The following is a 14,606-nucleotide window of genomic DNA, read 5'->3' as shown; positions in this document are numbered from 1 at the left end:
AATTTCAGTTGTAAACTCAGAAATGTACCAAAAAGCGAGTGAGAAAAAAAACTGTAATGGAAAACTATTGAACTTTTCTCCAAGACAAGAACTCAATATTTTCTTATTGCACTTACAACAAATTCAGACTTTTGTTACCCTTTTTTGTTGTTGTTGTTGTTGTATTATTTCATTATTTTATCTTTAAATATTAAGGTAATTATTTTATAGTAAATGTCAAGTGCAAGATTGCACAGAAATATTGAAACAGCCACAGAAAATATTAATTTAGGATGTTTACAAAATGTAGAAAATGATTAGAATTTACAATAATGATTTAGTGTTTTTTACTGTTACATAATAGTGTCTAATTTTAATCATTGTGCTTCTTTAATCCCCATATGCATAATCCCTATATATATATATATATATATGCATGCTCAGCATAAACTCTTTTCCATGTTAGACAATACTTCAATATATGTAAACAAACAACAGCTGATTAGGTAGGTTAGGATCAGAAAGGAACCATGAGATTAAATCTTATTGTGAGTGCCAGGAAACCAGCTAAATGGTACAGTCTAATAGTTCTGAGGATTGGATGAAGCTTTGGTGTTTTCTCTCTCTCTCTTTTTTTCTTTTTTGGTCATGTATGAGCATTATAATAATTACTGTAATTTCTGCCAGTAGATATTACATAGGCTACATATTTATAGATTATGTTTAGCTTCACCAAATCAATGTAAAACAACAACAAAAACACTAACAGAAAATGAGATCTCATAATCATTAATGGAAAATGATTAGGTATTCTGGGCAAGCCTGTACATCTCTGAAGATCACAAACATTGTTGGGTTTGTCATGTTGTCAGTCTCACTGTTATAGAGATCAGCACTATTGGAGCTCTTCGCAGGGTTAACAAAATTGAACTGAAAATCGCAGACAAATACCTTGGCGAAGTATGTGTTTAAGTGTGCTGGCATTAGGTTTACCCTTGGGCTGTGTAACTCTGGCCCACTGCAAAATATGTACCATACATGGCTCCTACAATCAGTTTATACTGAATTTGGCTGATACCATTCATGCCAGTGAAGCTGTGATTGAAGTTGTTATGGTTGATCTGATCTGTCTTATCAGAGCCAGTTCAATGGAACAGATGTTTTTCATTGTTTTTGTGCTTGTTTTTATCTTCTAGTTACACCTTTTTGATCATGTAGTTTCTCCAAAGTGCACTGTTCTGGACTCTTTCAATCTAAAGAAAAGAATAAACACGCTGTTTATTATATCAAGTATAATGGAAAATAGCTTTGAGCTGCAACAGCAAAAAATAAGCAATAAAAACCTCAAACTTGAGTATCTCATCTTTTTTACATGATGCAGTTACTAGTCAATGTCCTAATTATAAAATGATCTCACCTTCCAGTTCTACTCTACTTAACGTAATCCTCAGACTCCCTCTTGTGGCCTCTTTGAGAACTAAATCAGCCTCATATTCATCATTATTAATCTTGATTTTCACTGAAGGCAGTCTCTTCTGATAGGCCTGTTCCAGGTCATAATTGGTCAACATATCAAAGGTTTTGATGCTGTGTCCATTTTCCTGATATTGCCACCTAACCACATTTCTGATTATAAAAGCTTCACTTCTTCGGGTTTCATTCCTTTCCACCTTTCTGATCATGTCCCGAATACGACTCTCTGCAGTGTGAACGTCTCTTGTCAGACCCTCCAGTGTGATGACAGAGTCTTGGCCTTTCTTCTCAAGCCGGACACTGATTGTGAGCTCACTCTGCATGGCGTTCAGCATTTCTCCATCCTCTCTGGTGAAATGAGTAATTGCTGGATCACGGATTGGGATGGTCACATGCTCCCGTAATATCAAGCTGTTGATTATGTCCTTGGCTTCACTCAGGTCCTCTGGTGTCTCCCCACACAGTTGAAACACAGCTGGTTCAATATCTTCTCCCACCATCACAAATTCTTCCTTTGGGGTAAATTCTGAACTTTCCTCTCCAAAAAAGTCTTTTTATCCAGGTACATGTTTAATGGGAAAAATATTTCAACAAAAACATTGAGGGATGATTTACAGTATTTAACAAGAAAAAAGAATGGATGAGATTAGCATACTTTTTTAATCTTTACTGACCTCTAAATCTGGTAAGCAGACCTTTATCCTCCTCTACTTTCTCACCAGATCTTCTGATCATGCTTTGGTGAAAGTCTACCACCATGTTTGCTTGGAATATAAGAAACTTCACAAGCCGTACATGTACTGGTTTATTTTTCTTTACAAAGTCAACAACTGCATCAACCATTGCATCTGCAACATCAGCTGGTTTTGCACCACCCTGACCTAAAGGGTCAGAGACAAAAAAAAGAAAGAAAAAAGAATAGTGAATAATTCACAAAGAAATGTTAGTAAAAAAGTTTTCATTAATTGTACAATAAGTAAATAAGCAAAACTCATGCTGCATTCATTCATTCATTAATGGGTGGGGGGTGACTGATATATGTCACGCACATACATAGTTATATTTTATACTGTATTTACTGTGAGAAACTCCACACGATGGACATTTTGACAGCTGTGTGTGTATTTGACAATTAAGGCGCAAGGAGAACTGATGCAGAACTGGGATCGCGCGGGCGTGCGGCCGGGAGAGCGCTTCTAGTGTGTCATTCAGCGTTATTCCGCCTGTTCCGCCTTCACTAACTACAAGTTAATTGATAATAAATTGTGATTGGATGGTAATTTTGTTCTACGACAAGCTTAGTTATCTTTGATTAGGCTGTTCTCGCGTGACAGAACACTTCTACTACTCGCTCTGATCACCCAGTCGTAAAGAAATTTTGAAATACGGGACAAAACATGTTTTTTCAAAATAAGTCAGGACACTAAAAATACAGCTGAAACACGGGACTGTACCAGGAAAAACGGGACGCCTGGTCACCCAATCAATCAATCAATCAATCAATCAATCAATCAATCAATCAATCGTACAAAGCATCTTACCAGTGCCAAGGGCTGGGAACGCAACAGAAGTAATCTGGCGTGCCTCACATAACTTCAGAACAGACAAAACAACATCCTTAATGTCAGATGGACTACTGCATCCAATAACATGGATGATGTTTCTACATGGAAGCTGCCCAGCTGAAGTCACAATCTCTGTTTGCTGTGTATTTGATGATCCCACTATTGAAAAAAACATTTACCAATGGCATCTAAAGTTCATTAGATCTGTTTTGAAGTATATGCCAAAAATGAATGTATTCAAAAAGATAAAGTACTGTACATCAACAAGAAGAAACAGTAAATTTAAGGAATACAAACCAATTTGTGAACATTCTTGTTCCACTTGTACTCCAGCAGCATCTAATATGGCCTTGGATACTCCTGGATTAAAAAGAGAAATAGACATAATAATAGACATAATAATTCTCTTTGAATGTAAAATAAACAATAAATGAAACTGAGATACATTGAAATAGGTCAGACAATATGTGTGAAAATTGATTAACCTGCTTTCAGAGAAAATGTCTTATTCGAGGAGTTAACAATGGCATCAGTTTTTTCTTGTGTTATGTCTCCTGAAGAAACCTCCAGAGTCACTTGACCCATCTGCATAGTGTGCACCCCAAGAGAGGGAGAGGAGACTTTGCCAACAAGCTCTAAAGAAAAACAAAGACATAAGGAAAATCTCTAGGATCTTATTTTGTTACTATCCTAAACATATCCCATGACGTCGGATATATTTGTTATCAGAATAAATCTTTTAACAAAATTTACTTGAAAAATAAGTACGATGGACAGCAGATAAGAACGGGTTACCAGAAGTGTGAGATGATTTGCCAGAAAAACATTTTTCTGTGTTTCAGTTGTGATGGGACCCTGAATCCCATGTCTAAAGATGCTGGTAAAGCACTAATAAATAAAGCAAAGAAATATACAAGACAACGTTAAAATGAAATATTATTAAAGTTTAAAAAAATAAAAGGGTCCCACTTTATATTAGGTGGCCTTAACAACTATGTACTTACATTTAAATCAATCATTTGATACAATGCACCTATTGTGTACATACATGTTTTTACACTCTACTTATATTTTAAAAAATACCTGCATGTAATTACATCTGTAAATATAATTGCACTGTTGACCCATCCCTTACACCTTAACCTACCCATACCACCAAACCTGTATCCCTTACCCGTATCCCATTTCAATCACAGCAAAAGTGTTTTGAAATACAATATGAACACAATAAGTACATTGTACTTACTATTTGATGCAAGTAGTAGTTAAGGACACCTCTAATATAAAGTGAGACCAATAAAATATTGGTCATACTGTTTGTGTTTTTATGGTTCTTGAATCTAGTTTTGACACTCACCTGAACACTCTCCTTGTCAGAAGGGTGCACAATCACAGTTACCTCTCGAAGGTTTGTAGGCTTAAAATCCTGGACTTCTGTCAGCATGATTCTGGCCACCAGATCTTTAGGAAAGCCAAGATTCCCAGTCCCGATAGCTGGGAAGACGACTGAAGCCATTCTCCACTTTTCTGCTTTTATCAGGCAATCTCTTATGATCTGAATGATTATCTTTTAAATGTAAATAAATATATTTATTATTATACTGTATTTAAAGAAAGTACTATCTAAATATGCATGTGGTGCTTACATATGAGGCACATCGGGGTATCATTTAATATTCAAATCAGCCAGTATTAACGCAGTTAATGACAGCTGTTAAATTTCAATTACAATTTTTACAATTTACTTTTTTTTCTCACCTTATCTTCTGAGCCTTTCCAAAATGGGCAAACTACATGGAAGACTGTTTTACATTTCAGGTTATAACCATTTGTGATGACCATTTCACCATAATTCACATTGTTTAAGCGAGCAGTTCTGGTGACTTCTGACTGGAGCTGATGACCAGCAGTCTGAAGTAATGCTGTGGAGATGGCACCTTTACTGAGGTCCAAGTCCTCTGATATAGTGTTTACAATGACATCAGCCTGCAGGAGAAACAAAGGAGGAAGAATTAGTCATCCTTTGATTAGCATAAACAATATAAATGTATGCTGGTATAGAAAAATGTCTCAGTTTAAGCTTGTAACCATGGTTCCCCGAGAAGGGGAACGAGACACTGCTTCTCCTAGAGGGCACTTTTTAGGGATGTCTTCGGTATGACCGGTGTCTGAAGCACGAGTATAAACACGACAATGAACTTGACATTGGCAGGCAGCAGCTTATGACGTCATGACAGGTGTACCCGAGAGTAAAAATGGCCACCTGTAAAATATGCCATCTACTTCTTGTCTGAAGGTGACGTGCAGGAATTCCTGAGGCATGGCAAAGGGACACAGTGTTCCCCTTCTCAGGGAGCCATGGTTACATGCGTAACCTGAGACCTTCCTTTTCAAATGGGAACTCCACGCTGCATCCCCTAGAGAGCGCTTTTAGAGAAAGAAATACCCACTATGCTGAAGAGATGAGAGCCTAAATGGCTGAACCAAGTCAAAGACTCAGAGGAGTCCTCACTCATGTACCAGCAACGCCATAGTCTGAAGATTCTCAAAAACGGAGGCCTTCACAGGGAAAAGGAAGCCTAACTACGCTCTTATTGAGGCCAGCATCCAAGAAGGCTCACAGAGAGCCTAGCGATTAAAGCCAACTGGCCTATGAAGCTCTGAAGAGTGGAGGCCTAAATACAACACCTCTGAAATGAGAGGCAGCCTAGGAACACTCCATTCTACCTAGCCAATACCTAGCCGAGCTATAGGAGCGGAGGCTTCAGCATGACGACTCTTCAGTATTAACGCTAACAATATTAACCTCTTTGGAGGAAGATAGCTGCAGCAGCAAGCTCTCACTTGGAGGGGGAAGAGACCGCAGCGCAGGCTTCCAAACCCCAAGAGAGAGTGCTAGATCTAGGGGTGAACGCATCGCGAAATTAATCGCTATAAGCATTCCACCCAAAAGCACGTGGTCCCCCCAAAATAAGGAAATCGCAAACGGATTGCAAACTTCATTGAGAAATTCCTTTCAACGTGCGCACTCTGCTCCCTCAGGAGCTAAATGTGCTTGCTCCTAACTCATGTTCAAACAGACGATCTCCTGAAGACAAGAAAGAGGATGACGTACTTGACAGGAGCCCTTTTATACTCTCAGGTGCACCTGTCGTGATGTTATAGGCTGCCGCCTGCTAATGTCAACTTCATTATCATGTTATACTCATGCTTCAGACACCGGTCATGCCAAAGACAATGCCCATAAGTGCCCTCTAGGGGACGCAGCGTGAAGTTCCCATGTGAAAGGGAAGCCCACTAGTTACATCAGTTAAAAAAAAAATTCTAAAAAGAATTCAAAAATAAAAGAAAATTCATTGCACAAACCTCTGTTCTCACATTTTTTTGGCTTTTGGATATTTTTAAATGTAAAAGAAGCAGGAAAAAAACTCTTAAATCAAATATTCTTTCTATCAGTGTTTTTATTTTTATTTTTTACAAGTAAATGTGATATACTTACATGTGCATCCTGAATGTTGCCTTTGCTCAGAATGATTTTTAGTCCGTCTCGTGTAATTTTGGTCTCAAGAACAATCAACCTTTCAGATATATCTGGTCTGCCACCAGAGTTTGAATCTCTTCTGAAGTGTGCTTGTCTTTCAAAGTCTCCATTACCACGACCTTTGGAACCTTTAAACTCTTGGTTTCTTTGGCCATAGTTTCCACGGCCATAACCACAACCACGACCACGACCACGACCATGAACACAGCCACAGCCACGGCCACGGCCACGACCACGACCACGACCACGACCACGACCATGGGCAGCATCTCGATAGCCTTGTCCATAGTTGGTATACCAACGAGGGTTGTAAGTAGCAAACTCCTTTCTGACAGCTTGAGTCATGGCATTCACTGTACTGCCATTATTGTCAACCAAGTGAATTTTAGTTAATGTGCTATTAGAGCCTCCGTGGTTATGATACTCAATGTACTCATGCACCTCCTGGGCAATTGATTCAGTGCAAAGATCAAGAGGACAACCAAATATCCCTGAGCTAATAACTGGAATTGCAATAGAGGAGCAGTTTCTGCTTGACGCCTGGTTCAGACTTTCCCTCACAGCACATCTCAGGCGTTGCACAGTGGTAAGTCTGTCTGAATCGGTGAAGCGAGGTCCAACAGCGTGCACCACATATTTACAGGGAAGACGACCAGCATCAGTGATGATAGCTTCTCCAGGCTTCAGAGGCCCATTTACTTTTGTGTGTTGGTCACAGGTTTGCTGCAGACTTGGTCCAGCAGCTTGAAGAAGTGCTAAAGCTACACCACCGCTGTGCTTCAGATCTTCATTAGCAGCATTGACCACAGCATCAACATTGATCTTGCAAATGTCTGCCTTCCTGACAGTAACAGTTACTCCACCTGGTATTCTGACCTCACAAGAGACTTGGCCAATATCTTCTAAACTTCCTTCAGTAAATTCATCTTCCTCCTCTTCCAGCATATCATCTTCCTGAAGAACCACCACAAATCTTTTTTCCTTCAACAGCATTGAGAGCATCATTTTACCCTGCTCCAAGAAGTATTTCTTTACTCCTGCCTTTTTAATGATCAATGTGTCTGTGTAGAGATCATCTGCCAAACATTTAAAGAAAGTATCAGCTGGTTGGACAAATGTACGCTCTCCAGACAGTTTGATCCAGGGCCTCATTGAATCAAAATTCACTTTCACCACATTAGACTTAATAAAATGCTGCCAGTCTTGTGATTTTCTATCTTTTATGAAATCAACCACAGCATGTGATTTGACACGAACCTTTTCTGTGATTCTAGTGTGTTTCTCAATGAAACGTCCTAAGTTCTCGCTGACCTGCATTACAGATTTTCTGAATCCAGTCACTATTACTTTGTCTCTCTTTTTGGAAAGTTTTATCAACACAGATATCTTTTTGGGAGTACTGAACAAATTCTCCAGTTGTTTTTTGAGATCCTGCCACTCTGTCTTTTGAAGGACACTCTGGTCTTCTACATTGAGGCCTTTGGTTGTAAGAACTGTTTTCACCCTCTTCTCTGCATCACCAAGAGCTCTTTCTGTGCTTCCAACCACAACAACATCTTCATTTTCAATTGTGTAGATAGCTGTTATTCCATGAGATATGAAGAGATTTCTGGACATTTCCTCACAGTCCACAGATCTCAGAAACTCCAGGATTGAACGTTCAATCTGTAAGTGCTTTCGTTTCATATTTATTTTCTTCTCAAGGACCCAATTTTTGAAGACGAGAGTTTCTGTATGAAGACCTGAAAAAATTAGTTTGTTAATTTTTTTGTTGTAGTCAATGTGCAGGTGTGGAGAAACAGCACTTTTCAGGCCATTTTGTTCAAGCAAAGAGTACATGGCAGGAGAAATTTCCATGTCCTCTGTCACATTGTTCCTCTCTCTCTCCATTTGATTTGTTCCTCTCTCTAAGAACTTCTCTATGATGGGTTTCAGTCCAATTATCTCATGGGTCATTCCTGCCAGTGTCACGACCCCTTTAGAGGCATCCAAGTCTATAAAAACCTGATCCTTCACAACTTCCTTAATATTAGTTTCCACATTGAATAAAAGGGGGTGTGACACCAGCCACTCAGATGTTGTGTAGTTTGAGATAATTTTCTTGAAGGCATCAAAGGCATTCCTACTCCAGTCATCAATGGTTTCTTGTTTCTGATGAAGTAATGCTGGATCAGGACTGAGCAAAACTTCAGGTTTGTCCATGTTTATTTGGCAGAAGTGTGAGTTCATCTGGTCTTTAATAGAGGAAATCTGCTCTTTCTTGAGGATGAACTCCCTGATGGCAGGATGTACACTGACTGTAATGGGTTCAGGCAGCTTCAGATGGGGTCTTTTGCCACCATATAAGATTGTATCCAGTGATTTAAAGTAGGGATATATCTTGACTGGAACATCACAGATGTCATTTCCTTGCTTCAAAACTCTCTCTTTGGCTGTAAAGTTGCATGTAACGTTGCAGGAAAGATGGAGGTACAGTGAATCAATGCACTGATGTTGACAAACCATGGTAAAAAGTTTTACTAAATCTATTACAACATGTATTTACCTTCTTCCTCCTTAAAGATGATAATGGCTGCTTGCTCTGATGGAATTGTGATAACTTCCTCTACTGGACCGCCCCATTTCTCAAAATACAGTTCCAGCAGCATCTTGTTGTTGTTGGCCTCAGCTGGAAGATTCTCCACCCGCACACATGTGCTTCTCTCCAGTGCACAGGCCCTCAGATTATACTGCTTGAACTTTTCATGTGCCCTGCTGTCCACAAGGAACTTTTCTGCAGCTGTAAGAAATTATATTTTACAAAATGTGCAAGGCACATTTAATTAAGTCATAATAAGAAAAATACAGAACTATATACTGTTTATCAGCTTAAGAATAAAGCTGTCATATTATCAATAATATATTTGTAAGATATACAGATTTTTCTCCAGGCAAAAAAAAAAGGTCCCCATGTAAAACTCATGTAATGTAATCTAGGTGTCATGTAATCTAGATTAAGCTAAATTAATTTTTGGTGTAAAAAAATCTTGACCAATAAAAATGTTTAAATAATAATAAAAAGTATAAGTAAATGTATATTTTACAGGGAAACTTACCACTTGCATTTTTAAATGTCACAACAGCTTTTCTTAATTCTTGTATTAATTCCATGCTAAAGTCATTCTCAGGAAGACTACTGATGTTCTCCACCAAAAGAGTCAAAACATTTTGTTTAACATCATCTGGAAGGTTCTCCAGGACCACCGCACCTGACTCTTGAAGCTTATTCACATCCACATCAGTCTGAGAGACACTTTGATCTTTAGGCAAAATAAAAGTTACACATATTTATTAAATGTCACCTTTGTACCTTATTTACCCCTAAAAAGAGTGCATATACAGTAAGTACCTTAAAGATACAAATTAGTACCTCAAGTTTTCATATTAGTACTGTACCTAAATGAAGCATATTTGTACCTTCTGAAAAGGTACTGCCCAAGTGACTTTCTGAGAGTGAATCTGATATTTTATTGTCAAAAATTAATGTGTAAACAAATACATCCGCAATATCAGTATAATTACCTAATCATTAAAAGATAACATAAACATAAGCACCCAGAAGACAAAGTCCAGATCATTTACTTACTTGGTTCATGATATTCACATGCCTGCTCCGTCTGAAACCACATACACTGTAAATGTAAAGCATTTATGTATATGGAGAACAATACGTATCTGTATAACTAAACAAGGAGATTTAATTATGTTCTCTCTACTCCAGCCCTTTTCAACAATATAGAAAAATGACAACCATTTTATTTTAGAAACCATCAACCATAAAACTGAAAATATTTTTATAATAGACCATTCTGTTTATAGTGACCATATCTCTGTATAGTATAGTTTATAGCAATCCAAGTGGCTTGATTTACAGAGTCACTCGTCTGAGGTTTGACTGTACTGTGGTCCTCATTCTGGATTTTGTAATAAATCTACTCACTCTTTGTTCAGTGCTGTCTGTCTGTTCTTCTTCATCGCTGGGTTTGTACACTTTTAACTTGATTTGTTGATTGTCAATGTTAATAATGTGTCCTGCCTTTGAGAGTACGCCATCTCGAACTTGAACACAAATAATCAGATTTAGTCAGATACATCACTACACATCAAAACAAAGAACATAACACAAAACAACTTAAATAAAATGTAATTTTATGTGATATTAGTGAATGTGACCATTCAAATGATTAGCAATGATATGACAGTTCTGACACTTTTTGCTTTTTACTCTAACACACAAAAGCTAGTTATAAATATTTTGTAAAAATAAAAAACAAACAAACAAACATATTTTCCACGTGATATTTCTTTCAACAGTCTACAAAGATAATGGTAGCACTTTATTTTACAGTACGTGTACTTCCCTGGTACATACATGGTAAATATATTGTACCTACAGGCAAATGAGTGGTAACACAAAGTACTTACCTGAGGTGTATGTACATGGTAACAATTAAGAAACACGGCTGTACTTAACAGTCGCACATGCATGGTAATTAGTTTGTACATACAGACAAGTGTGGATAATAACGGTCACTTACAGGTAGTGCCCGTACATGGTAACTAATTAGATACTTTACTGTACTAACTAATGTGTATACATGGTAAATATGTAGTAAGTACAGTAAAGTATCTAATTAGTTACCATGTACAGGCACTACCTGTAAGTGACCGTTATTACCCACACTTGTCTGTATGTACAAACTAATTACCATGCATGTGCGACTGTTAAGTACAGCCGTGTTTCTTATTTGTGACCATGTACATACACCTCAGGTAAGTACTTTGTGTTACCACTCATTTGCCTGTAGGTACAAGATATTTACCATGTATGTACCAGGGAAGTACACGTACTGTAAAATAAAGTGCTACCAAGATAATTATTACCAATAATATTTTACAAATAGCTTACACTTTACACACTTACTTCATAAATACAAGAGTTGCATTTGTTTCAATTCTATGTACCCATGTCAGGTAGAGTTGAAACACACATTCATAATGAATTAAAGTAGCCTAACCTACAGAAAATGTTAAAATGCAACTGTATTAAAATCCTTGTTACACTAGTATTTTAGTGTAGTTCTTTTTTTTTTATTATTCATGTCAATGTAAACCCCTGCTACACTACAAACTATAATTAAGGATAGCAGCATACCAGCAGAATTTTTCTTCCTATATCTTCCCATTTTTTTTTTTTTTTTTTCATAAATTCACTACATGATATCCAAATACACGTAACATTACAAAATGTATCAGTTGTTTGTTATTCCAAATTTGTTTACTTTTTGTCCTTAATTTATTCTCTTAATATGACTGTTGTTTAAACCTTCTTAGACGGGACATGACATCCTCTAAAGAGCAATAGGATATAGGCCTACTGCAAGTACAGTTGATACAGTGTGTTTTACAGTACGCACCTCATACATTCTTCTAAATTGCACGATAACCTTCAACGTGCTATGAAATATCTAACTTCGCAGAGCACGGATTAAAGATGACAAATATAGTGTTAAGTTTTACAGTCATGGAAGGACGAGAAGTTATTCAATGCGAAAGGGTTTTTTTTTTTTTTTTTACTTCTTCTTCTTTAGATTGAAATGTTATTCTCTTGTTTACTTTTCTTTAAATGGAGACTAGAAGTAAGACGGCTATGTGAGTTTGTTGCGCTTTGTATTCGAATCTGAAATTACCTTAAATGTATCGACAGCATGATTGCATTACTAAAAAAAATTAAAATAAAATAAAAAATTTCTTTTGATAACATAAAATGATTGTGTGTTTAGCACTTACTGTCAGGTGATTTGAACAGAATTGTAGCAAAGTTGCTCCCGTCATACTGAACGACGCAGTCTCCTCCTTGAGATTTCTTCTTACTCTGAAAGTAAATCTGAAGTTTATTTTTCACACTTTTAGCGAGTTCAGGTCGCCAATCTCCCTCTACAGTGATGGGATAAAGATGTTCGTCCATCGTGCTTTTTTTTCTGCCGGTCAACGAGGAAATGACGTGATAGTCAGTAGCCTACTGTATAGGCTACTAGTTGATCACGCCCTCCTGCTTTTTTCACTTTCGTTTCTTCATTTGAGTCCACTTTCAGAAAAATAAAACCCGCCTATCAATGACATTATAATTGTTTTATTATACTTTCCTCCAAGATAAGAACTCGAGAAGTTCTCATTTGAGGTTACGAACCAGTTATTTTTTTTCTTTAATCCTCAAGCAGCCATTAATTGGTCCTTCGTGGGTGTGATCACGTGTGGTGTAATTTTTATTTATTTATTTTTATATATATATATTTTTTAAATGCCATATCAATATCTTCGATAAAATAAAAACTATCAATTTATGCAATTTTTGTGATTTTCGATGATTTTTTGATGATGCTTTTTTATTTTAAACTGTAAAATATGCTTATTTTTATGTTGGCATATATTTAATATTTATTTTACTTCAGTTAAAAATATATAGATATAGATATAGATATAGATATAGATATAGATATATCATTCCAGTAAGTTCAGAAAATGAAAACTTAAAAATCTGGTGACTATGGTGACATCTGGTGACATATCATGGCATAAAAAATATAAAAATATCAATAACCACTATGGCTGTAGTACTCAATGGCTGCATATAGGCTGAAATCTATAAAGCACTGTTGTAACGAACTTAACCTCTTAAGTTTTAGATTTTATCAACAGTTAAAATTGTAGAATTGGGTGAGACAAAGATGTCGAGATATGCTTACAGACAAATCTGACCATAAAGAAAAGACAAAGTAGGAGATAGAGTAATCATTTATATCTAAAAAAATAAATAAATAAAAAGTCAAAAATAAAATGGTAGCAAACAGGTAAGAATAAACAATAAGCCTAACAAGTGTAGAATGTTCCAGACATTTTTTGTTTGGAATCATCAAATAATCTTGCAGTAGGACTTTGATCTGACTTTGAAGTGAGTGAGTGAGTGTGTGTGTGTGTGTGTGTGTGTGTGTATAAACAGTGGCTGATTGGCACCAAAAAAAAAAAAAAAATCTTAGTTATTGGCTCATTTATTAAAGGGGTGGTTGACTGTCTTTTTTCTAGGCTTGATTGTGTTTATGGGATGTAATCTAACATGTGTTAACGCTTCATTTGTTAAAAAACGCATATTTTTCACATAATTTACCTTCATTTCACACCACTATGTCCCTTCTCTGATAAATGCGCTGATCATTTCCTGCTTTAATGAAGCCCCTCCCTCAGAAATACACGATGGGCTCTGATTGGTTAGCTGCCCCAGTGTGTTGTGATTGGCTAAACTGCCTCTAGTGCGTGTCTAAACGTCCCGCCCAAAGCAGCGCAGCATGGCCTCGCCTCCTTCGTTGCATGTTCCCGGTGGGCGGGGTTTATGATGTCACTAATCCGGAATTATTTTGTTGTAGTCCCTTGCTATGTTAATTCTGTAAAAGACAATTTCTCCCTTTGCATTGAACTTTGAGCTTTGTTACTTTGCAGATGTTTTTTATGCTCACACAGCTACACACTAACAAAAGTTAAAAAGGTGAAATCGTATTATATGACCCATTTAATTATTTGGTTTTGTATGTGTGAGTACTGTTTTTATTTGACAAAATTTAAAAAATAATTTGTATATGAGTGTGTGTTTGCCACATTGAGAATGTTGTATAGGCTCACCCTTTCATTTATGTGTATGTATGATCTGCATTGTGTTGGATTTCTTGGTTTTTATTGGACAAATAAAAAAACGCTCTGAATTTTAGTATGTCCCATTCATTTCCTATGGGTGCCCACTTTTTTTTTCCAACCATTTAACTTTGCTGAATCAAGTCCATTTATTGTGTGTGTGTGTGTGTGTGTGTGTCTGTGTGTGTGTGTGTGTGTGTGTGTTTGTACCGCTCAGATTAAAGGGGGAAAAAAATCCAAATCTGTCTGGAAGGATGCTTAATGGTTAAACCTTATTTAAAAGTGGTTGTTTATTTTATTGTAAATTTAAAGTGCATTACACAGAA

General features: G+C 36.8%; 1 protein-coding gene across 1 annotated transcript; it reads right to left on the bottom strand.

The window, feature by feature from the left end:
- Positions 1–682: 682 nt before the first annotated feature.
- Positions 683–12,719, bottom strand: LOC131548001 (protein mono-ADP-ribosyltransferase PARP14-like). The gene is given in 16 exon segments (XM_058788846.1): positions 683–1,232; positions 1,397–2,002; positions 2,127–2,333; positions 2,994–3,176; positions 3,315–3,377; positions 3,503–3,652; positions 3,813–3,839; positions 3,842–3,905; positions 4,375–4,584; positions 4,776–5,003; positions 6,517–8,990; positions 9,104–9,337; positions 9,654–9,857; positions 10,184–10,214; positions 10,538–10,656; positions 12,388–12,719. Coding segments are annotated over 16 exon segments (4,983 nt in total). The 5' UTR covers positions 12,566–12,719; the 3' UTR covers positions 683–1,227.
- Between the last annotated feature and the right edge of the window lie 1,887 nt (positions 12,720–14,606).

Source organism: Onychostoma macrolepis, chromosome 10 (assembly GCF_012432095.1).
Source record: "Onychostoma macrolepis isolate SWU-2019 chromosome 10, ASM1243209v1, whole genome shotgun sequence".
Classification (NCBI taxonomy): Eukaryota; Metazoa; Chordata; class Actinopteri; order Cypriniformes; family Cyprinidae; genus Onychostoma; species Onychostoma macrolepis.
This window is presented reverse-complemented; position numbering and strand designations above follow the sequence as displayed.